The sequence below is a fragment of the Tursiops truncatus genome, chromosome 3 (genome assembly GCF_011762595.2).
Source record: "Tursiops truncatus isolate mTurTru1 chromosome 3, mTurTru1.mat.Y, whole genome shotgun sequence".
NCBI lineage: Eukaryota > Metazoa > Chordata > Mammalia > Artiodactyla > Delphinidae > Tursiops > Tursiops truncatus.
Genome location: NC_047036.1, coordinates 8,460,900 through 8,485,697, shown reverse-complemented (window position 1 = coordinate 8,485,697; position 24,798 = coordinate 8,460,900). Strand labels below are relative to the sequence as shown.

Sequence of the window (24,798 nt, the reverse complement as noted above, 5' to 3'; positions counted from 1 at the left end):
CTCCAGTTTGTCGGCCCAGGTTTGGACATCTGGTGCGGCTGGCGGATAGACGCGAGCTGAGCTACGGGATTCGGTGTTGAGAATTTTAACTGGAGAACAGAAGAATTGGGAAAATCTTAGTGGAAGTTAAAGTTATGAAGTTGAGGCCAGAGGAACTTGGTGTGAGAGACGAGAGACAGGTTTCTCTCTGGGTCAAGGGCTCCGTGCAGGGGCCACGCCATGGTGCTGGGGACATGGAGGGTGGGACCCCCTGCCAGGTGCCTGCCCCCACCCGCCGGGTGGCAGGAGGACCTGTCACTGTCCCTGGAACGTCTCAGCTGCCTCTTCATCAGAGGAGTGTCCTCTTCCTTGAAGAGCTCCATTTAGGAACTAGATTATTTTGGACGAATGAAAATACTACTCATCATAGCAGGTATTAAACAGGAGGAGCTCTTTTTCCCCAAAGATGGTGCAGGTCATATACTTAAATGGAAAAAGATGGATATTTGTATAAATGTAAGAAAATCTCCATCTAAATAACACAATAAAGTTTTTCGCTCAGGTAGAAAACTTCAGTCGTCCAGGATCCTCTCGGGCAGGACTCCTTCTCCCTTCGGAGTGAAGTGTTGCTGTAATAAGGACGTGTTACAGTTGTATTGGAATTGGTGCACTCGTGACCCAGTGGACTGATGCAAATGGAATATGAGCAACAAAAACCATATGCCTGGGCTTCCCTGGTGGTGCAGTGGTTGGGAGTCCGCCTGCCGATGCAGGGGACGCGGGTTCGTGCCACGGTCCGGGAAGATCCCACATGCTGCGGAGTGGCTGGGCCCGTGAGCCATGGCCGCTGAGCCTGCACGTCCGGAGCCTATGCTCCACAATGGGAGAGACCACAACAGTGAGAGGCCCGCGTACCGCAAAACAAACAAACAAAAACCATATGCCTTTTCCAGGTAAGGGAGATTAGATGTCTTAACTCTTTCTCATTTAATATTATGGTGTGAACGTTATCCGGAAGGATGGATAAAACAGTAGCTCATCGATCACTAGGTTTAATTCAAGGATTCGAGGGAGGAATCAAGTGAGTTTTCTTCTCTGTAATATTGTAGGATGAGCAATTGGGCAGCTGTGTCAGAATAATTTCACAAAACTCCATCTATATCCCAAACTCCGTGGATACATTCGTTTGGCGAGGTCTTGTACGGTTGGCTATAAATATAGCTTTGCGGTATTGTCCGTGGGGAACGTGACAGCTGAAGAAGGGGCGGCGTGTCACAAGACATTAGGCGAATGCCCGTACTGCATAGCTGGTAGTCAGCAAAATCCTAAGGCAAGTTCACGAAGCTGTTGCTGTTCCAGTGATCTTCCCTTTACCTCCCCCTGCACTGACCTTGTCCCAGGCTCTTACCCTTTACCCCTTTACCTTTTTGGTTTTTGCACATTTTTTCACACTTTAACATTTAAAAATTTTTTTATTGAAGTATAGTTGATTTACAATGTTGTTTTAGTTTCAGGTGTACAGCAAAGTGATTCAGTTCTACCTATATGTATTTTTCAGATTCTTTTCCTTTATAGGTTATTACAAAATATTGAGTATAGTTCCATGTGCTATACAGTAGGTCCTTCTTGTTTATTTTATATACAGTAGTGTGTATCTGTTAATCCCAAACTCCTAATTTATCCCTCCTCCCATCTCGTAGCCCCTTTTTCACATCTCTGCTATTAAGCCACATTTTCAAAGGCATTTGCATTTCGTTAAGGAGTGTGTTAATATGAATTTGAGTAAGACCAAAAGAGATGAATTTGTAATGGAGAAGTGTCAGATTCCTTGCTTCCACCTGCCCTTACCCCAGTCTATACTACTCAACTGGTACATCCGTGACAGCTCGGAAAGGCAAACTGTGGTTGCCGGAAGTTTCTCTTGACTTGAAAATGTTAATTATGAATGGAAATTAGTAGTCCAGAAACTATGATAGTGCTCGTGTAATGACTGTCTACCATGTGATCAGCCTTTTACATACTTTATTTTTAATTCTTATGTTAGCTCTGCAGTGTAGACATGGTATTTCTTAGTGGGGTAAATGGAGGCATTTAGAGAGATTCGTTTGCTAAGGCCCAGGCACTACTAGGCAAGTAGTGGAGCTGGTATTCAAACCCAGGCCCTCTGATATTAAATCTGAGATTTCCCCCATTTCACTGCCTGGGCAGGATGCAGGGGACATTCTGTTGCTCGGGAATCAATCCCGTCTACCCAGTTAGCTTATGTATCAGCAACACTTGAGAAACTCTGAAGCCTGGGTTCTATCACATGGTAGCGGGCACAGGGTGGTCCTCGAGTAATAATAATACCTTCTAAGCAGAACTGAATTCCCATCTACCTGCCTGATAGGTCTACCCCACCTACAGATGGGTTAGTGCAGACAGACCACCTATGCTGGGAAATAAACGACTGGTGAAAAGTACCCATCTGTATTAGTTTGCTCAGGTTGCCGTGACAAAATGTCACAAAATGGGTGGTTTCAACAACAAAAGTTTATGTGTCACAGTCTGGAGGCTGGACATCTAAGATCAAGGTGCCAGTAGGGTTGGTCTCCTTGGCTTGCAGATGGCCGCCTTCTCACTGCGTCCTCACGTGGCCTTTCCCCTGCGCACGTGCATCCCTGGTGTGTCTTTCTCTTCCTGTAAGGGCACCAGTCCTGCCAGATTAGGGCCCCACCCTAGTAGCCTCATGTTAACTTAATCACCTCTTTAAAGGCCCTGTCTTTGAGGTCCTGGAAGTTAGGGCTTCAACACGTGAATTTTGGGAGGACACAAATCAGTCCATAAGAACATCTGACCAAGTCAATTATGGCATCAGTTTTGTAAGTAAATAATTGGACCTAGCCTAAATGTGCATCATTTGGAGACTAGTTAGTACCTTCTGGTCTGTGTGTCTGGAGCAGCTGTGAAAAAAACTACAGCAGAGTGACGCGTACCAATGCACGTGTGATTTCCGGAGAGAGGTTCCTGTGCTGTGACACGTGTTCTTCAACAATGCACATTAAACATCACCTGCCTTATGGAAAAGTTGGGTTAATGGGAGACTATTCAAAATGGGTGCAACCTTGAAATCAGAGCATTAACAGAAAGAATCACTGGTACCTGGGGAGATTACCTGGACTGTCCAGATGGACAGCTCAGTGGCACTGGAGACTGCCCCAGGGGATAATAATTTATTCAAATAGCGTGGGAATGCTGGTTTGGGGGAACAGCACAGCAACGATGAGTCTCCTAGGGCTTCCACTTGCTGCAAGCCCAGGACTGTGCAAGCCCTTGGGCGATGCAGGCCCTCCTTTTACAATTTCTTAAAGTACAACAGAAAGGGCCCCAGGTTGAGAGCTACTTCCCTTCCAGCCGAAGCTTCCAATTCTGCTCTCATCATTCAAAGCTAAGCTCCCCTTGCAGGAAAATCACACATGAACCAATATGGCTTACAGGTTTTTCTCTACTCTCTGCACCAGTGGTCTGCGAGTTAATTGGTGTTATAACAATAGGTGTTGCTGCAGCGTGGGATGTTGTCAGGTATAACGAACAAGTGGCAGAACAGTGATGCTTGCATCTGTTTAAGTCATCACGGAGCATTCACATGCTCACACATGTGTTCTGTTTCTAACACACACACACACACACACATCCTGCCCGAAGTCATCTATGAATATAGGAGAAACTGGTAATAGCTTTTGCGTCTCAGGAGGGTGGGTGGCGTTTGGGACTTGAGGTAAGAGGAAGATGTCTTTCATTACATATTTAAAAAATTATTTTTTGCATTTTTACCATACATATGACTTTTCAGTGAAAAGTTAATTTTTACAAGTTCAGATAGAAGGTTAGCTCCAATTCACATATGAGATGCCACTTTTTAAAGCACATCTGAGGGACTTCCCTGGTGGCATAGTGGTTAAGAATCTGCCTGCCAATGCAGGGGATGCGGGTTCGAGCCCTGGTCCAGGAAGACCCCACGTGCCGCGGAGCAACTAAGCCTGTGTGCCACAACTACTGAGCCTGCGCTCTAGAGCCTATGAGCCACAACTACTGAGCCCACGTGCTGCAACCACTGAAGCCTGTGCGCAGCAACGAAGACTCAATGCAGCCAAAAAAAAATAATATGACAAAGGATTAATCTCCAAAATTTACAAGCAGCTCATGCAGCTCAATATTAAAAAAACAAAAACCCAATCCAAAAATGGGCAGAAGACCTAAATACGCATTTCTCCAAAGAAGACATGCAGACTGCCAACAAACACATGAAAGAATGCTCAACATCACTAATCATTAGGGAAATGCAAATCAAAACTACAATGAGGTATCATCTCACACCAGTCAGAATGGCCATCATCAAAAAATCTAGAAACAATAAATGCTGGAGAGGGTGTGGAGAAAAGGGAACCCTCTTGCACTGTTGGTGGGAATGTAAATTGATACAGCCACTATGGAGAACAGTATGGAGGTTCCTTGAAAAACTAAAAATAGAACTACTATACGACCCAGCAATCCCACTACTGGGCATATACCCTGAGAAAACCATAATTCAAAAAGAGTCATGTACCACAATGTTCATTGTAGCTCTCTTTACAATAGCCAGGACATGGAAGCAACCTAAGTGTCCATCAACAGATGAATGGATCAAGAAGATGTGGCACATATATACAATGGAATATTACTCAGCCATAAAAGGAACGAAACTCAGTTATTTGTAGTGAGGTGGATGAACCTAGAGACTGTCATACAGAGTGAATTAAGTCAGAAAGAGAAAAACAAATACCATATGCTAACACATATATATGGAATCTAAGAAAAAAAAATGGTCATGAAGTACCTAGGGGTAAGACGGGAATAAAGACACAGACCTACTAGAGAAAGGACTTGAGGATATGGGGAGGGGAAGGGGAAGCTGTGACAAAGTGAGAGAGTGGCATGGACATATATACACTACCAAACGTAAAACAGATAGCTAGTGGGAAGCAGCCGCGTAGCACAGGGAGATCAGCTAGGTGGTTTGTGACCACCTAGAGGGGTGGGATAGGGAGGGTGGGAGGGAGGGAGACACAAGAGGGAAGAGATATGGGAACATATGTATATGTATAACTGTTCACTTTGTTATAAAGCAGAAACTAACACACCATTGTAAAGCAATTATACTCCAATAAAGATGTTAAAAAATAAAGCACATCGGAGAGAGACCTGCTCAGCAATGCTGTGGGGCTGAAAGCTGGGCTGTTGTGACCATGTACGTTGGTAAATGAGTGGAAAATTGGAGAGCTGGGTATTTCAGGGCACATCCACCGGCAGTCAGAACTGCGCTTTTGTGAAGATGGAGAGCTGAATTTCGGTGGTTTGTGTTGGTTACTTGTTGTTTGTGATTTCTTTTTCATCGTGCTGGTTACATATTGTTTGTGATTTCTTTTTCATCTTTTTTTTTTAGGCCTTGCCGTGCAGCATGCGGGATCTTAGTTCCCCGACCAGGGATCGAACCTGTGCCCCCTGCTTTGGGAATGTGGAGTCTTAACCAGTGGACCACCAGGGAAGTCCTTTCTTTTCCTCTTCGGGTCTTTCCCTCTTTCTCCCCTGATATGTGTCTTTATCATCAAATGGAACAGACAAACACGTGATTTGTATGATTTAGGTCAGCAGTCCCCAAAGTTAGAGACTGGAAGACAGGAGGTGGGTGGAGCGAGGTGGTGGATTCAGTGGGTGAGGAGGGAAGCGGGCAGACCTGAGCAGAGATTCCCTTCCCTGGGCCAGACCTTCCCCTCCGCCACCCTCCTTCCCAGCCGCTGTAGGTCACGTCCAGCCCCCCCCCCCCACCTTCGCCCTCGGTGTCCTTTACCTCCTCCTTCTCTGGGAGATTGCCACTAACGTTTGGAACGGGTCACGCCCAACACCAAATTTTGACAGCAAGTTAAAAGCCAAAATGCATTCTCTTTTGCTTTTTGTACTGCCTAAAAAAGGACATCCTGCGTAGATTAGCAAGTGACATGCACGGACAGTGCTGAATGGAACCTTTAGGTTATTGATTCTAAATAACCGTAACTCCTGTCTGAAATGTTTCCTTTGTGTCTAGGGAGCCCTGAGTGAATGCTTCCCGGGACTGGCCGTTCACTCCCAGCCCTTCAGGCAGCCCGTTTACCTTGGGCACCCCTGTTGGAAATGCCTTCTGTAAACGTGACTGAAACCAGGCTCCCTGGCACTTCCCACCCACTAGTCTAATTTTACCCCCTGGGGATCACCCTGAAGGAATCTAATTCTTCTTCCATGGGCTAGAATTTCAAAGATTTGAGGGACCGTCTCCTGTCCCCAGTGAATCTTCTATTCTCCAAGCTCTTCATATAAACTAACCTCCCTAGGCTGGTAACTCTCCTCTTAACAGAAGCTAGAGTTTGTATGATGATCTTTCTAAAGTGTGACTCCTGGACCCAGACATGGCCCCAGATGTGGCCCAACGAGCACAGAGGAGAACGGATGACCGCCTTCCTCATCTTCAAATTAGACGACACATGACACTCTCAACTCACATGGAATTTTTAGTTATGCTTCTAAGTCGTCATCTGTCCTATATAATAATCTTATATAAACCACATTCATGGAGTTTTTTTTTTTTTTGACCCAAGTGGGTTTTAGTTTTTTGAAGCAAATAAAGAACCTTAAATATATTCCTTTTGAAATTTCATTGTGTTTGACTTGCCCGACTGCCAGGGGTTTTGAGGGGACTGCTGGATCCTAATTTCATCATCCAGTCATCTGGTTGCCCCTGTGCTGCCCACAGCTGTAACCACCATGCCATCAGTCTTCTCATCCACGTTGTGTGAAGGAAGCAGCCACAGAATGAGGCAGAACCCTGAGACCTCCCCACCTGTAACCTGTACTTTTGCTCTTCTGGCCGCACTCCTGGGAGGCTGTTGTTCACTGAGCTTATACTCTACTCAGTGATGCTCTCTTACAGCTCGTGTCCCTCTTTCTTGACTACAAGGATGTGTAGATGAGCGTGTAGCCAGAATGTCACCTCCACGTGGAATTCATCACTGTGTCCCAGCTCGGAAGACAGTGCCTGGATGTCTTAGGCGGTTGGTCCATAGTATTTGTTGAATAAATGGGCGAATGAAGGGTGTCAGGGGAGAGTTGTTCACATGTCTTACTGAAGTCCAGCTACACTGTTTTCCTTTATCCCACACCCAGTGATGTTGGCTTCCTAGTTAAAAAAGAAAACCCGCTACCCTGCCATGATTCATTCCTAGCCATCCATACTGTCTTCTGTAGTCCCTACATATTTTTTTTGACTCTTTTTTTTTTATTATTTGCTTTCTCACATTTTTCTTAAAAAACAAAACAGGTTTATTGAAGTTTAATCGATACACAAAAAACCCCCCAACAAAATCCTGGATGTATTTAATGTATACAGTTTGCTGAGTGGACATATAGTTTGCTGAGCACACACCTGTGAAACCATCACCACAGTCAAGGTATAAACATATCCATCCCCTCCAAGAGTTTCCTCCTACTCGTTTGTGTTTTGTAGTTGTTCTTGTCTTGGTGGTAAGAACACTTACCATGAGGTCTGCCCTCCTAACAAATTGTGAAGTGTACGATATTGAATTCTTCACTGTAGGCACTGTATTGAGCAGTAGACTTCTATTTTTTATATATATATATATATATATATATATATATATAAATTAATTATTTATTTTTGGCTGCGTTGGGTCTTTGCTGCTGCACACGGGCTTTCTCTAGTTGTGGCGAGTGGGGGCTACTCTTCATTGTGGTGCACGGGCTTCTCATTGCGGTGGCTTCTCTTGCTGTGGAGCACGGGCTCTAGGCACGTGGACTTCAGTAGTTGTGGCACACGGACTCAGTAGTTGTGGCATGAGGGCTCAGTAGTTGTGGCATGCGGGCTTCAGTAGTTGTGGCTCGTGGGCTCTAGAGCCCAGGCTCAGTAGTTGTGGCGCATGGGCTTAGTGGCTCCGTGGCATGTGGGATCTTCCCGGACCAGGGCTCGAACCCATGTCCCCTGCATTGGCAGGCGGATTCTTACCCACTGCGCCACCAGGGAAGGCCTAGACTTCTAGAATTTATTCATCCCGTATAACTGAGACTTTATACCCACTGAACACAGCTCCTCTTTATCCCTCTACCAAGCCCTTGGCAACCCTCATTCCACTCTCTGCTTCTGTGAGTTTGACTATGTTAGATCCCTTGTGGAAGTGGACTCATGCAGTATTTGTCCTTCTGTGGAGGCCTACTTCACTCAGCACGGTGTCATCTGGGTTAGTCCGTGTTGTCACATACAGCAGGAGTCTGCTTCCTTTTTGCTGCTGTGCATAAACCTTCTCAGCCTGACTCTTTCCTGAGGTCCAGGTCTTGTCAGTCTGTAGTTTCCAGAATTGACCTTCCTCCCCTTTTCAGGACTAATGTTTGCACACTGCTAAGAGATCTCCTTACTTCTCCTCTGGTACATGATTTCTCCAACCTCCCCAGTAATAATCTTATTTCTGGACAATATTTTATTCCAACATGGATTCATTAAGAGCAGTTAACTGACCCAGCTGTCTCTCTGTAGATTAAAAAAGCCCTAGTTGGAATACATTTTGCTATCCATTCTGTTTTTTAAAACTTTCTTTCCCTTTGGATGACTATGAAATTCTCGCAGTGCTGGTTTCTTCCTGAGTAAATGAGTCTAAATTTGAAATTTCTTTCTTTTTCTTTTTTCTGGCCACACTGCTCAGCACATGGGATCTTAATTCCCTGACTAGGGATTGAACCTGTGCCCCTGGCAGTGGAAGCATGGAGTCTAACTACTGGACTGCCAGGGAAGTCCCTAAACTTGCAATTTCTAATGAAGAAGTTTTTCTTAGCATAATCACTAATTGAGATAACATTTCTCTCTACTGACAATTTTTCATTTATAATATCTCAATTCAAAATCTAAGTATTTTGGGTGGTGGGTTCCAAAATAGAACAATGGGTTTCACACTCACCCTGTGTTTCTGCTTGTATTTACAATTTACAAATCACTTTCCACTGTCCATCGGTTCAGCTCAGCTGACTTTTCTCCTCCTCTCTCAGACACTCACCTTCATCTTATCTTCCATTCTGTCTCTCTTGCATTTTGGGACCTGGCATGTGCTGTGTCCTCTTTCTGTTCTTGAGGAGGTGTTAGGTGTTTTCCTTCCACATTTTAGTTTTTACAAATACAGTTTTTGATCGCAAAAATTCACACCCTTACGAAGCCTCTTGTCGTTTTCTGTTCACGTTTAACTAGGCATCATCTTGTCTTTTTTTTGTTTTTATTTTATTTCGTAGCCTATCTGCTGATGCAGCATCACTTTTGTTTCCAGTAAATGAAAGGAAAACATTTCCACCCACTTAGTAGTTAGGCAAAGGGAAGAAAAGAAGCTTGAGTGCTCAGCAGTTCTCTGAGGTAAGTACATGATGGATTGACATTTCATTCTGTTTCACTGTTTGGTTCACAGATTGGTGTTTTGTATCTTCTGTAGTTTGGTGATTATTTGTTAAGGTTTTTACTTGATGCTTTTTAAGACAGGGATTTGATCCTATATAAAAAGAGTTTCCATTAAAACAGAAGGTTCTGATTTTTTTTTTCAGGCATAAAGAATTACTTTGCTACAGAATGCAATGGATTATGTTTAGCGTGATAGGAACAAACAAATATTTCAAATTATCCATATGACTGTTGGTCAAATCCTGCAAACTGCTAGCAAATGTGAAAATAATCCAGACTGATTATGATGAATTTTGTCCCAGAATCAAAGGAACTGTTGCTGGAATTAAAACAAGAACGAGGATCTTACTGCTCCATTTGTCTGTGGAGGGAAATGATGAAGGACAGGGGTTTGCTATTGACAGTTTTTCTCCCACAGAGGGAGAAAGCTTCAAAGTTTCAAAGTGGGTTTGATATGGTTTTTTTCTTTCAGTTGTCAATCCTTTGTTCAGAAAAACCAATATTCTGGCCTAAGGAAATATCAATGGAAATGTCTTCCAAGTGTTGGCCAATAATGATACCATATAAAAATACCATTTAGAATGTTTTAACCTAATGTTTTAAGGTGTTAATGGTAAAATGTGAAAGCTATATGCTTTTAAAAATTGAGGTATCATTTACATACAGAAAGACAAACGCGTACCGTCGCCTAACTACTACACAGTCGAGATATAGAATAATCCCGTTACCCACAAAATTCCCTTGTGCCTTTTGTGGTCAGACCCTCTCCCCACCCTCACTCCCTGACAGTCACTCATCTGTCTCCTCTCCCTCTATTTTCCAGAATATTGTATGGATGGAATCATAGAGAATGTAAGCCTTTGAGTCTGGCTGCTTTTTTTTTTTTTTTTTTTTTTTTGGTACGCGGGCCTCTCACTGTTGTGGCCTCTCCCATTGCGGAGCACAGACTCCGGACGTGCAGGCTCAGCGGCCATGGCTCACGGGCCCAGCCGCTCCGCGGCATGTGGGATCTTCCCAGACTGGGGCACGAACCTGTGTCCCCTGCATCGGCAGGCGGACTCTCAAACACTGTGCCACCAGGGAAGCCCCAGTCTGGCTGCTTTCACTTAGCAAAATGCATTTGAGATTGTTTCGTGTTTATTAATCTTTATAGCTGAGTAGGGGTCCACTGTATGGATATACCCGACTTTATCATTCACCAGTAGAAAAAATTTGGATTTTTTTCCCTATAACTCTTGATGATTATGAATAAAGTCGCTACAAACATTTGAATAGTGTTTATTTTATTTTATTTTTTTTTGCGGTACGCAGGCCTCTCACTGCTGTGGCCTCTCCCGTTGCGGAGCACAGGCTCCGGACACGCAGGCTCAGCGGCCATGGCTCACGGGCCCAGCCGCTCCGCAGCATGTGGAATCTTCCTGGACCGGGGCACGAACCCGTGTCCCCTGCATCGGCAGGCGGACTCTCAACCACTGCGCCACCAGGGAAGCCCTTTATTTTATTTTTCATTTTTGCTTTTTTGTGAACACGAGTGTTTGTTGAAGTTGGGTAAATCCCTAGAAATAGAATTGCTGGGTGTTCGTTATGTTATAAGAAATCGCCAGGCTGTGGCTGTATTATCCGCATTCCCACCAGCAGTGCAGGGGGAATTCTGCTTGCTCGGCATCTTCATCAGCACTTGGTTTTCTGAGTTTTCTCCTCTCGTTCCAATAGGTTTGTTCTGGTTTCTTATTAGGGCATCATTTTGTATTTTCCTAATGATGTAATGGGGAGCATCTTTTCCTAATCTTATTTGCTACCCATAGCAAATCAGTTCTTTAATGAGGTGTCTGTTCAGATCTTTCGCCTGTTTTTAAAATTGGGTTGTTTGTTTACCTATTATTAAGTTTTGATAGTTCTTTATAAATTTAGGATCCAAACATATATCAGACATGTGTTTTATCAGACATATGTTTTGCCAACATTTTCTCCCAGTCTGTGGCTTCTCTTTTTCCTTCGTTTAGCAGTGTATTTTGCAAAGCCGAAGTTTTTAAAAAAAATTTATTTTATTCAAGTATAGTTGACTTACAATGTGTTAATTTCTGCTGTACAGCAAAGTGATTCAGTTATACATATATATACATTCGTTTTCATATTCTTTTCCATTATGGTTTATCACAGGATATTGAATATGTTCCCTATGCTCTGCAGCAGGACCTTGTTGTTTGTTCATTCAATAAATAATAGTTTGCATCTGCTGACCCCAAACTCCCAATCCATCCCTCCCTCCACCGCCCTTGGCAACCACAAAGCTGTTCTTTATGTCGCAAAGCAGAAGTTTTTAATTTTGATGAAGTCCAACTTAATCTATCTTTTATGAGTTGTACTTTCATATCATATCTAAGAAATTTTGCCAAGTCACAAAGTTTTTCTCCTATGTTTACTTTTGTAGTTTAGGTTTATAGTTACAGTTTTAGGTTTTACATTAAGGTCTATGATCCATTTTGGGTAAAATGTTGTGGAATAAGGTATGAATTAAGGTTTATTTCTTTGCATGTGGCCATCCAATTATTCTAGCAACATTTGTTGAAAAAACTGTTCTCTTTTGAATTGTCATTGCATTTGTGTTGAAAATCAGTTGACAAAATATATGTGAGTCTACTTCTGGACTGTGTGTTTTGTTCTACTGATCTATGTGTCTATCTCTCTTCAGTTCCTTACCATCTTAAGTATTACAGCTTCATGGTAAATCTCAGCTTTGTTCTTTGTAAAAAGTGTTTTGACTTATTGCAGTTCCTTTGCCTCTCCATGAAAATTTTAGAATAAGCTTGCCAATTTCTACAAAAATGTCTACTGGGATTTTGAAGGAATTTGCATTAAATCTATAAATTAATTTGGGAGAATTGACATCTTAACAATATTGAGTCTTCCAATCCATGAACACAGTATATCTCATGTTTATTTAAGTATTTAAATTTTTTTTGCCAGCATTTGGTAGTTTTTAGCATACAGATCTTGAACATATTTATTGGATTTGTACCTCAGTAGTTCACGTTTTGGGGTTCTATTGTAAATAGTAGTTTAAAAAAGTCAATTTCCAATTTTTTATTTCTGGTACCTAAAAGTACAACTGTTTTTTATATGTTGATCAGGACCCAGTTATTAGTCCTTGTAGCTCCTTTGTAGGTTCTTTGGGATTTTTTTTTTTAAACATCTTAATTGGAGTATAATTGCTTTACAATGGTGTGTTAGTTTCTGCTGTATAACAAAGTGAATCAGCTATACTTATACATATACCCCCATGTCCCCTCCCTCTTGCGTCTCCCTCCCTTCCTCCCTATCCCACCCCTCTAGGTGGTCACAAAGCACCGAGCTGATCTCCCTGTGCTATGCGGCTGCTTCCCACTAGCTATCTGTTTTACATTTGGTAGTATATATAAGTCCATGCCACTCTTTCACTTTGTCCCAGCTTACCCTTCCCCCTCCCCGTGTCCTCAATGGGATTTTTAATGTACAGAATCTTATTGATGGCTTTTCATTTCTCACTTTCTCTTATTAAAAAATGAAATAGGGATATTAATCTCTGATTTCTCCCTCCTTTTTCATGGATTAGTGAGAGAATTCTGAAAAGCAAGCTTCTTGTAAGAAAGGTGTAATAAACATTATAATTGTAATGTATTTTAGTTAAGAAATCTATTCAGATAGCAGTTGATACATGTGATAATTACAATTCAAATCCAGTATGATCAGTGCCCTCTAAAATCTATTGTATATCCACAGTAACAGTGCGGGAATGATGTTAAACATAATGGAAATTTTATCCTCCAGTGTTTTAAACCTTCAGGAGCTTCTCTAGGTTTTTACATTTTCTAAAGAATAACGATTGAGCTTTAGAGCTGTAGGTCAATTTATATCATCTGAGGTTATGAGATAATTGTCATACTTTTATAATTATCTTTTAAGAGTGATCCTTGTTTTAATGAATATCAGATTATAGTTAGTTTCCTTGGACTGGTTGCCATTTCTTTTCCAAAATTAAAAACACGTATACACACACTGTATTTCAAAAGGAACAATGGTGAAATTTTTGATGAGTCAATGGATAGTCAGTGCAAAGTGAAAAAACTAGAGAATAAACTTCAATAGTTGCAAATACCTGCCTTAACTATGGCTGTACTTTATTAAACTTCATTGATCAATTTTTTTGTAAAATGGTAAGCATGTTGAGGAAAGGGAGAAAGTGGAGCATAATCAATGAATAGACGTGATTTGCCTCCTACTGAAAAATAATCATTGCAGAATATTTTATGATAATTATCCTAATAAAAGAAAGAAGGAGTGATTTTTTCGCCATTTTATTAGCCATTATCCTATACAAATGTAGCTTTGATGACACATTTTTACATCTACACTCTATGATATATAAAAGTAATGACAGGGCTTCCCTGGTGGCACAGTGGTTGAGAGTCCGCCTGCCGATGCAGGGGACACAGGTTCATGCCCCGGTCCAGGAAGATCCCACATGCCACGGAGCGGCTGGGCTTGTGAGCCGTGGCCACTGGGCCTGCACGTCCGGAGCCTGTGCTGCACAACGGGAGAGGCCACAACAGTGAGAGGCCCTCGTACCACAAAAAAAAAAAAAAAAAAAAAAAAAAAAGCAATGATAAAATTCTATTTAAGGAAAATAGATGCCACTTAAAGAAAATTATTATGATTTTTAGTGTTTTCATTTTCATCTTAATTGTAATAACTTTTAATATAATTTTTGGGACATAATCAGATTTTCAAATATCAGTATTTTGTCTGATGCTTTGTTTTTTTTTTAAAACAGGAACTAGTACTTTACTGTTAGGGCACTGATTGTTTTAAGTGTACAGTTCAGTGGTTTTTAGTATATTCACAAATTGTGCGATCATTGCCACCATTTAACGTCAGAGCATTTTCTACACCCCAGAAATAAACCCTGTGCCAACAGGCAGTAACCCCCAACCTCTACTTCCCCAGCCCTTGGAAACCATTAATTTGTTTTCTGTTTCTATGAATTTGTCTACTCTGGAAATTTCACCTAAATGGAATCATACTATATATGTGGCCTCTTGCGCCTGCCTTCTTTCACTTAGCATTATGTTTTCAGTGTTCATCCATGTTGTAGCGTGTAACAGTACTTCATTACTTTTTATGGCTGAATAATATTCCACTGTATGGATAGGCCAGATTTTATTATCCATTCATCAGTTGATGGACATCTGGATTGTTTCCACTTTTTGGCTATAATGCATAATGCTGTTATGAACATTTCTGTATGAGTTTTTGTGAGAACATTCGTTTTCAATTCTCTTGCTGGGTCTTATGGTAATTCTATATTTAACTCTTTGAGGAACTGCCAAATTACATTCCAAAGTGGCTGTACCACTTTCCATTCTCACCAATGACATATGAGGGTTCCAGTTTCTCTGCGTCCTCACCAACACTTGTTATTGTCCATCTTTTTTATTATAGCCATCCTAATGAGTATGAAGTGGTATCTCATTGTGGCTTTGATTTGCATTTCTCTAATGATGAATGATGTTGAGTATCTTTTCATGTGCATATTGGCCGCATATATGTTCTTTGGAGAAATGTCCATTCAAATCGTTTGCCCATTTAATAAATTAAATTATTTATCTTTTTTATTGGTGAGTTGTAAGAGTTCTTTAATTACTCTGGACACTAGACTTTTACCAGATGTATGATTTTTAAGTATTTTCTCCCATTCTATGGGTTGTCTTTTCACTTTCTTGATAGTGTCCTTTGAAGCACAAACATTTTTAGTTTTGATGAAGTCTAATTTATCTTTCATTGTCTTGTGCATTTGGTGTTATCTAGAAATAATTGCCTAACTCATGGTCATGAATATTTACATTTATGTTTTCTTCTAGGAGTTGAATAGTTTTAGCTCTTACGTTTGAGTCTTTGATTCATTTGGAGTTAATTTTTGTATATGGTGCGAGGTAGAGTTACAGCTTCATTCCTTTGTATGTGGATATCCAGTTGTCCCAGTCTCTGTTGAAAAGACTTATTCTTTCTCTGTTGAATTGTCATGCACCTTTGTCAAAACTCAATTGACCATACATAAGTGGTTTAATTTCTGGACTCTCAAGTCTATTTCATTGACCTGTAAGTCTATTTTTTTTTTTTTTTTTGCGGTACGCAGGCCTCTCACTGTTGTGGCTTCTCCCGTTGCGGAGCACAGGTTCCGGACGCGCAGGCTCAGCGGCCATGGCTCACGGACCCAGCCGCGCCGTGGCATGTGGGATCTTCCCGGATCGGGGCACGAACCCGTGTCCCCTGCATCGGCAGGCGGACTCTCAACCACTGCGCCACCAGGGAAGCCCTGTAAGTCTATTCTTATGCCAGTACTGCATAGTCTTGATTGCTGTAGCTTTGTAGTAAGTTTTGAAATGGTGAAGTGTGAGTCTTCCAACTTTCTTCTTTTTCAAGATTGTCTTGGCAATTCAGGGTCCGTTGCATTTCCACATGAATTTTAGGATCAGCTTGTCAATTTCTGTTAAAAAGTCAGCTGGGATTTTGATAGATGTCTCATTGAATATGAATACCAATTTGTGGAATATTACCATCTTAACAATATTAAGTTATCTTCCATGAAATTGGGATGGCATTCTATTTCTTTAGATCTTTAATTTCTTTCAACAATGTTTTATAGTTTTCCATGTTCAAATCTTGCACTACTTTTGTTAAGAGTATTCCTAAATATTTTATTCTTTTCTATGCTATTGTAAATGGAACTGTTTTCTTTTTTTTAATATTTTATTTTATTTTTTAACATCTTTATTGGAGTATAATTGCTTTATAATGGTGTGTTAGTTTCTGCTTTATAACAAAGTGAATCAGCTATACATATACATATATCCCCATGTCTCCTCCCTCTTGCCTCTCCCTCCCACCCTCCCTATCCCATCCCTCTAGGTGGTCACAAAGCACCGAGTTGATCTCCCTGTGCTATGCGGCTGCTTCCCACTAGCTATCTATTTTACATTTGGTAGTGTATATATGTCCATGCCACTCTCTCACTTTGTCCCAGCTTACCCTTCTCCCTCCCCGTATCCTCAAGTCCATTCTCTACATCTGCGTCTTTATTCCTGTCTTGGCCCTAGGTTCTTCAGAACCATTTTTTTTTTTTAAGATTCCATATATATGTGTTAGCATATGGTATTTGTTTTTCTCTTTCTGACTTACTTCACTCTGTATGGCAGTCTCCAGATCCATCCACCTCACTACAACTAACTCAATGTTGTTTATTTTTATGGCTGAGTAATATTCCACTGTATATATGTGCCACATTTTCTTTATCCATTCATCTGTCGATGGACACTTAGGTTGCTTCCATGTCCTGGCTATTGTAAATAGAGCTTCTATGAACATTGTGGTACATGACTCTTTTTGAATTACGGTTTTCTCAGGGTATATGCCCAGTAGTGGGATTGCTGGGTCATATGGTAGTTCTATATTTAGTTTTCTAAGGAACCTCCATACTGTTCTCCATAGTTAATTTACCCAACTCTTAATATCATTATTGGGCATTTAATTATTTATTCCTTTTTGAAAACTTGGTTGCCGATTTCCACTTGATAGCCTCATTGTTTCCAAGATCTAAGATAAAATTTAAAATTTCTGTTCTTTTCAAGTCTGTTATATCTGACATTTTGTTCTTTAAGTAATTAATTATGATTTTACAAGGGTGATTTGACCTCAGGACATTAACTAACAGACATCTGTTTTTAAGAGATTTGCTACCACTATTAATCAAGGAAGATGAACATGAAAATAAGATCCTAAGTAAACTTGCTAATTGCTAATTTGATAATTTCTTGTAGTTCACCTTATCATTGTCTCTCCTTTAAACAAAGCCAGCTACAAAGAAAATATTCTTAGGTGAATAAAAACATGTCCTTTCCTATACTTAAAAAAATCAACTTATGTCTAAAAAGTTTAAGTTTAGTTACCCCCAGTTCAGAGAATTCCAAAGCATTCCTCAGTCTGAAGGATATTCTTAGAGGTGGAAAAAAAGGAAATTGTGCTACAGCAAAGCAAATGAAAGTCTCAAAGTGAAAAATCTGTAGTGAGATGAATCGTCAATCACTCTTCAAGGTCTAATTCTTCCTATTGAATTTTCTTATTTTGGCTCAGTGACACATTCAGTGAAGGGTCATGATTTTATATAATTAATTCCATGACTATAAGTACTGAAAAAAGAGAGGTTATTAAAACTCGGGAGACTTCTGAGTTCTAGTAAAACCATTAAGAAGGAACTAATGTGATAATAAAATGAAAAGCAATTCAAAACTTATCAGCCTAATAAAGAATATTACCAAATAAAAATCTTTGAAAATGAAACAAAGGGAAAAAAAACCTCACCAGCTCAGATTAACAATCTGTTATGATGGGTTTGGCCCTCATTAGATCAGCCATGATGTCTTGAAGAGGGTATTTAATTACCAAGTGATTTGTAACCAGATTCATGGGAAAGTTATAGGGGGAATTGTAAGCATCTTGGCATCAGCAACACACACACAAAGTCTAGCCACAAACGTGGTCTATCCTTTGGTACTCACCTGTCTTTTCTGTCAACCAGTTAGAAGCATTTCTTTCCTCTGCAAGGCAGTGAGTTACACATACAGTGCATCGAAATAACAGCATTCTGCCAAGAAGGACAAAGTATTTCATCTCTATGAAGGGAGTTTGATGTCAAGAAATGCTTTGTGGTGGATGGCAGTACGTACAGGTCTCCCCCCTCCATTTTTACAGTGGTGAAGGGAAGAGAGGATTAAGTGTCCAACCTTGGACTCTAATTCCTTACTGCAGAAGAAAGGCTGGCTTTCCCCTAAGGGGACTTGTGCTCATTCCATCTTGTTTCTACACAGGATTGTAGAGCACACAACTATTACATTTTACAACCACCAACAAGCCTGAGATGAGCCATCATGCAAAATTCAGGTCATCAGGATCTCAGAGATGCCAGGTGTTCTCTCCTGCTCGGAGTGTCTGCTCCCACCTTAACATCCCTCATCCCTCATTCTCTTCAGCACCTTCCATTCCTGTTTCACTTCCTTCTCCCTTGTCTCCTTTCTTCAAGGCTCTCCTTCTCCCAGTACCCTTAAGTTACTTCTGGGTGCTGTCGACTGAAGAAAAACTCACAACCTAAAAGTTGCCAGTTAAGTTTTATTTGGGGGACTTTCTGAGGACTATAGCCCAGGAGGCAGCCTCTCAGATAGCTCAGAGGAACTGCTCCGAAGAGGTAAGGGAGGGGCCAGGATACAAAGAAGTTTTTGCTGAAAACAAAAGAAAACAAAACACGTAGTTGAACATCAAAAGATTACTGCTGATCACAAAAACCAGACATCTCAAGTTAATGATTTTAGTGCTTTTCTATGTATGGGAAGATGCAAGAGTCTGGGCTCATTGAAATTATTCTCTAGATATGCACCTTAACTATCTAGGACCAGTATCCTGTTTTTCTCCATCCTGAATCCCCTCAGGGCCCAAGGTGGTGGTGGCTACAGTGGCTGATGGCGTGATGGCCACAACGTTTGTTGTTTACTGAAATGGCAGGCCACGTTCTTTGTCCACAGTGCCCAGCAGAGTCTTAGAAATCTCACTGTTCTCAACTCCCCAGGCACAAAACCCATGCTTGTGAGCTTTCCCATAATAATCTCCAGTAATTATAAAATTGGAATGGACTTTAAGAAGTAAGGGTAACTGAGAGGTAACTGAGGAAGTGGTGTGCGCCCCATCACACAGAAGTGGCTGGACTGGAATGGGAACACCATGCCTTTGGACCTTCCTAAATGCCTGATGAGTTAATTCACACCAGGCTGGTAATAGCCAATGCTGGCACATTGTCAAGTCTCTGAAGTGTTTTTTCCAGAAGTATATAGAGCCATTGGATGAATCAGTATGGTACATCTTCTTGGAGCATGAATTCAACTAGAACTGATATTGGGAAAAAACTGAAAGACTGTGTTAAGCTATTGTCTCTCACCTTCCTCCACCTTTCCGTGTTCAATGTTGTGGTGTTGGGCTGAGACTCTGCAAACACGATTCTACTTTGGAGCCGCTCCTTTTTGGGTGCTGCCTAAAGGGGGCGCTAAAGGGTGGCTGCTAGGCTGGAGGGGGAAGAAGGGACCTCCTTCTTCCTGTTTGTTTCCTGTTAGTGACCACCCAGGGACTGACTGCCCAGTGACAGTTTCTTACCCTGCAGCATCCAATGTTCCAGTAGCAATGGTTGCACTTTTCCCCACATGTACAGAACCCATCTCATTGGTCCCCTTAGAAACACCCACACTGCTGTTTATGTTTCCTCCCGCAGAGAGCTTCATCCCCTGTGGGACTCCGCCTCTCTGCTTCTAGGGTTTAAGGATCCCAACTGCTTCCTTTTGTTTCCCAGCACTGGGGGCTTGGTTGCTTTCTGCATTACAACCTCTGTGAACCTTGGGGTCCCCTATTTCCATTTTTTAGGTCACCAGTGCTTGGTTATCAACTTTATATGTTAAATTCTCAGTTAAAATCGTGGGCGTGGTTTCTGTTTCCTGTCCAGACTCTGACTGATAGAAGTACTTCAATCCGTATTTACGATTATATTAAAATAATCATAAATATCTATGGAGTAGAGCACAGAATTTAATTACATTTAAAAGACAAAACAGTGACTTCCCTGGTGGTCCAGTGGTAAAGAGTCCACCTTCCAATGCAGGGGACGTGGGTTCGATCCCTGGTTGGGGAACTAAGATCCCACATGCTACAGGCCAAGCCCGCGTGCCACAACTATTGAGCTTGCACGCCTGAACGAGAGCGCCTGCGTGCCGCAAACTGCAGAGCCCACGTGCCACAACTAGAGAAAGAAAACCCGCATGCCACAACTAGAGAGAAGCCCATGTGCCTCAAGGAAGATCCCGCGTGCCTCAACTAAGACCCAATGCAGCCAAAAAAAAGAAAAGAAAAGAAAAAACAGGAACTTCTTCAAAGGAATTTGACACCTCTTCAGAAATGCCTCCTGCATTCCCTTCCAGACACCTTCATTATCTTCCTTTAGGGGTACCGTAGTGGGAAAGTTTAAGAAGCAGTGGTTTGAGGAGTTATTCCCGAGGGTGTATTAATGCCAGGAGCGGGGGCTTCCAGAGACGAATGCCTTCATTTAAAGAGATGGAGATGGCGCGCTGGTTGGGAGGATCACTTTTAGCAGCTCTCCACAAATTTTACCTACGAGCAAGTCGGATTGTATCATCAGAGATGAAGAGTGTGTGACTTTAAATGGCATTATGCAAGTAATGATCGGAAAATAGCAATGGATTGGTATCAGAAGCACTGTTTTCCTGAACTCTATAAAATTCTAATAGAAAGTTTCAGCTGGAGCTGAGTGGCCCACCCCATATGGGCTGGGTAGTTCATGCATGAATCAGAGCTTTAAACAGCCCTTGGAGATGGGATAAGTCGAAACTTCTGATTGGAGCCAGAGCTAAACTAGCAGCTGTGGTTTGTTCTGTTCACTGATCAGCAAAGCTTCTGTTTCACATTGGAACACCCCTGCATATGCTTGGCAGGTGGATGGCATCTTCTTTGCGACTCCCAGAGAAGACATAACCACGGAGCATCATCCTTCTTGAGCAGGCTCCCAATGTCCTTCTTGAAGAAAATAAGGCAAGAGAACAGCAAGAGAGCAACTCATTCTTGAGAGTGTATCAAACATTAAATTGTTCATAATGCAGTTTAGTGTCAGGAGATAAATCAGTCTTTTTTTAAATCATAACTTTATTTATTTATTTATGGCTACATCGGGTCATCATTGCTGCGCGTGGGCTTTCTCTACTTGTGGCGAGCAGAGGCTATTCTTCATTGCTGTGTGCGGGCTTCTCATTGCGGTGGCTTCTCTTGTTGCGGAGCACAGGCTCTAGGCGAGTGGGCTTCAGTAGTTGTGATGCACGGGCTTAGTAACTCTGTGGCATGTGGGATCTTCCTGGACCAGGGCTTGAACCCCTGTCCCCTGCATTGGCAGACGGATTCTTAACCACTGCGCCACCAGGGAAGTCCCGATAAATCAGTCTTGCGTTGCTAAAGTAGTAAATGCAATGGTAACGATAGAAAGAGGTACACAGCCTCCTAGTACTGCAAATAGAAAACCAGGGCATGGAAATTACACTGTGGTCAAAAGTAATGTCCAGTAATAGTTGCGTAAGATGTATGGAATAGGTTGGGATCAATGAAGCTGCACATGTGGGTTTGGGTCAGGCCCATGAAGCTTATGGAATCTAGGTAAAGCTTTCTTCTACTGTTAAGTGTGTAAAATTGCATGAGTATGAATGACAAGGTAGTCTTTATGGGAAGGGAACCCCTAAAAAAGGGCAACTTGAGAAGAGGACCCACCCCATCCCCTTGCCTGATTAATGGTCAGAAGTAGAGAGCAGAGAGAATCTGTGATAGGAGAATGATCTATATGAAAACATCTTTCCATGCTACCTGGCGGAAGCTTCCTGAAATCATGGAAGCACAGAATATGAAACTCTGGAATGCTAGAGTTGGTTCTATAACACACAGACACCCTTTCCTAGTTACAGGTAAATTTTTGGATTCCTTCGCTTATATCCTTGAAAATAACGAAGCCTAGAATTAATTCACCTGAGAAACAAAACTTAAACACAACCCAGATAATTCACTTACTGAATTATATTCTTAGAAATGAAAGCCAGTCTCCCACCCAAATGTATTTTAAGGTCCCCTCGTTCCATGGGATGGTCCTGAGAAGTTCTGCAGTGAGGAAACCCGTTAAATGTTTTATCCATTTTTTTCAACTTTATTGGAACACACAATTCTTTTTTCATGTAGCATCTCTTAAGATCCAGTGGAACCTGCATTTTTTTTTTTTTTTTTTTTTTTTTTTGCGGTATGCGGACCTCTCTCCGCCGTGGCCTCTCCTGTCACGGAGCACAGGCTCCTGACGCGCAGGCTCAGCAGCTGTGGCTCACGGGCCCAGCCGCTCTGCGGCATGTGGGATCTTCCTGGACCGGGGCACGAACCCGTGTTCCCTGCATCGGCAGGCGGACTCTCAACCACTGCGCCACCAGGGAAGCCTTTTTTTTTTTTTTTTTTAATTTTCAACATGGACTTTAACTTTTTTCTGCTGTCCTCGATTTTGTGGTTTATGTTTTTAGAGGTTTTTTTCATATTTTTTTCTATTATGGTTTATTACAGGATACTGAATGTAGTTCCCTGTGCTCTACAGTAGGACCTGTTGTTTAATCCATCCTATATATACTAGTTTGCGTCTGCTAATCCCAAACTCCCAATCCTTCCCTCCCTCACCCTACTCCCCCTTGGCATCCACAAGTCTGTTCTCTATGTCTGTGAGTCTGTTTCTGTTTTGTAGATAAGTTCATTTGTGTCATATTTTAGATTCCACATGTACGTGATATCATATGGTATTCGTCTTTCTCTTTCTGACTTACTTCACTTAGTATGATAATCTCTAGTTGCATCCATGTTGCTGCAAATGGCATTATTTCATTCTTTTTTATGGCTGAGGAGTATTCCATTGTGTGTGTATATATATATATATATAATATATATAATATATATATATATATTATATATATATCTCACATCTTCTTTGTCCTTTCATCTGTCAACGGACATTTAGGTTGTTTCCATGTATTGTAAATTGTGCTGCTATGAACATAGGGATGCTTGTATCCTTTTGAATTAGAGTTTTGTCTGGATATATGCCCAGGAGTGGGATTGCTGGATCATATGGTAGTTCTATTTTTAGTTTTTTGAGGAAGCTCCATACTGTTTTCCATAGTGGCTGCACCAATTTACATTCCCACCAACAGTGCAAGAGGCAGTGGAACCTACGTTTTAAAGATCAGTCTGGGAGGTGGCCTAAAATATTCTCCTGCATATAGAAACAAGTTGAAGATTGGTGTCTTCTTTTGGAAAATTTATTGGAACTTATTCTTAGGTATCTTGATCTAAACAAGTGAGTGTGATAATCATAAGGATTGTTGATTATGATTTTGGTAGGTCTGCTTTTCACATGCCTGGTAGGATTGGAATTCCCCAACTCCTTGAAATTAGACATGGCCATGTGACTTAATCTGGTCAATAGGATGTGGACAGAGTCTTTATGATTTAGTGCATCAATTACTGCACTCACTTCTTCCTGCCATAACAGTTCCAGATGGTGGAGTTGTTGTCAGACTCTGTCCCTTAGTGAAGATGACAAGGAGCAGAGCCCGCTCTGTGCCCCCTTATGGCTGATGCATAATGAACAGTTAACATGAGAGAAAAATAATTATTTATTTTTTCTAGCCATGGGAGTTGTAGGGCTGTTACTTACTGCAGCATAGTTTAGCTTATTCTGACTGATACAGAAATTGCTACCAGGAGTCGGATGCTAGCATAGCAAGAAAGTTATAATTTGTCATTGGCTCGAAGGACAAGTCGTAGGCAGTGAAGAAACTGTGATAAAGCCTGGAAAGATGAGAATCCTCGTTATGCAGGTGCAAAAATTTTGGTGAAACTGTTGTTCACAGTTATTTGGAAGGCAGATTATATGCCTAATGAATTTGCAGTTCTAGAGAAAGAGACAGGAAAACAATAGGGTTGACTCTTGAACAACCATGAATCAAGTAGTACCATAGTATTTACTGTGGAAAAAAAATCCGTGTATAAGTGGACCTGCACAGTTCAAATTCATGTTCAAGGATCACCTGTATTAGTAACATGTTGGTTTCTGCTGGCTGCACTTGACAAAGTATTGTAAGAGACAGGGTCAGAAAAGAATTAGCTGGATTCCAAGCAGGAGGTCACGGAAGATTTGAGGCTTTGCAGTATTGGAAAGGCTGACTGATTTTAGATTCCAAGCAGCAGGAGATAAAATTGAGAGAAACTTTTAGTAGTAAAAAACATTAAATCTGAGTCTTGCAGCACAGGGCATGACCTCTGTGCCTACTGTTATAAACCATTCAAATGATTATATTTCCTTGGCTATCACACCATTATTAAAACCTCTGCAAGGGCTAAGGTGCACCAGAGTAAAGATCCAAATAAGACATGTCTTGAAGGTAACTGTGGTTGTGCCTGTTGGCAGATGGAGTTTTCTGGAATCAAATAGATAAAAGACTAAATCGTTGCAAGGGGTACACTTGCAAGGGGTACACTTCCAAAAGAATCACCGGGTTGGACTAAAAGAGACTATAACTATTTAAGACCTAAAACGGCCCTTGGGCCCCAAACATTTAGGTCTGGAAGTAGGCTGAGCAAGCTGTGCAGCCCCTGAGCAGAGCATCCACCCT

At 41.5% G+C, this 24,798-nt stretch overlaps 1 protein-coding gene across 11 annotated transcripts in view; it reads left to right on the top strand.

The window, feature by feature from the left end:
- Nucleotides 1–24,798, top strand: part of ATPSCKMT (ATP synthase c subunit lysine N-methyltransferase) — an 83,561-nt gene that overhangs the window by 22,499 nt on the left and 36,264 nt on the right. For 4 of the 11 annotated variants that reach the window (XR_012330616.1, XR_012330619.1, XR_012330622.1 and 1 more), the window contains 4 exons: nucleotides 5,441–7,079; nucleotides 7,346–7,475; nucleotides 9,316–9,433; nucleotides 15,648–15,829. Coding sequence is in view for 1 of the 11 variants with exons in the window: in XM_019951109.3 (XP_019806668.1) it covers nucleotides 542–545 (4 nt within the window). In the remaining 10 variants the exon portion in view is untranslated. Of the gene's footprint in view, nucleotides 1–541; nucleotides 933–5,440; nucleotides 7,080–7,345; nucleotides 7,476–9,315; nucleotides 9,434–9,618; nucleotides 12,124–15,647; nucleotides 15,830–24,798 lie in introns of those variants that run through there. The other 7 variants (XR_012330621.1, XR_002179624.3, XM_019951109.3 and 4 more) reach the window with 5 other exon arrangements.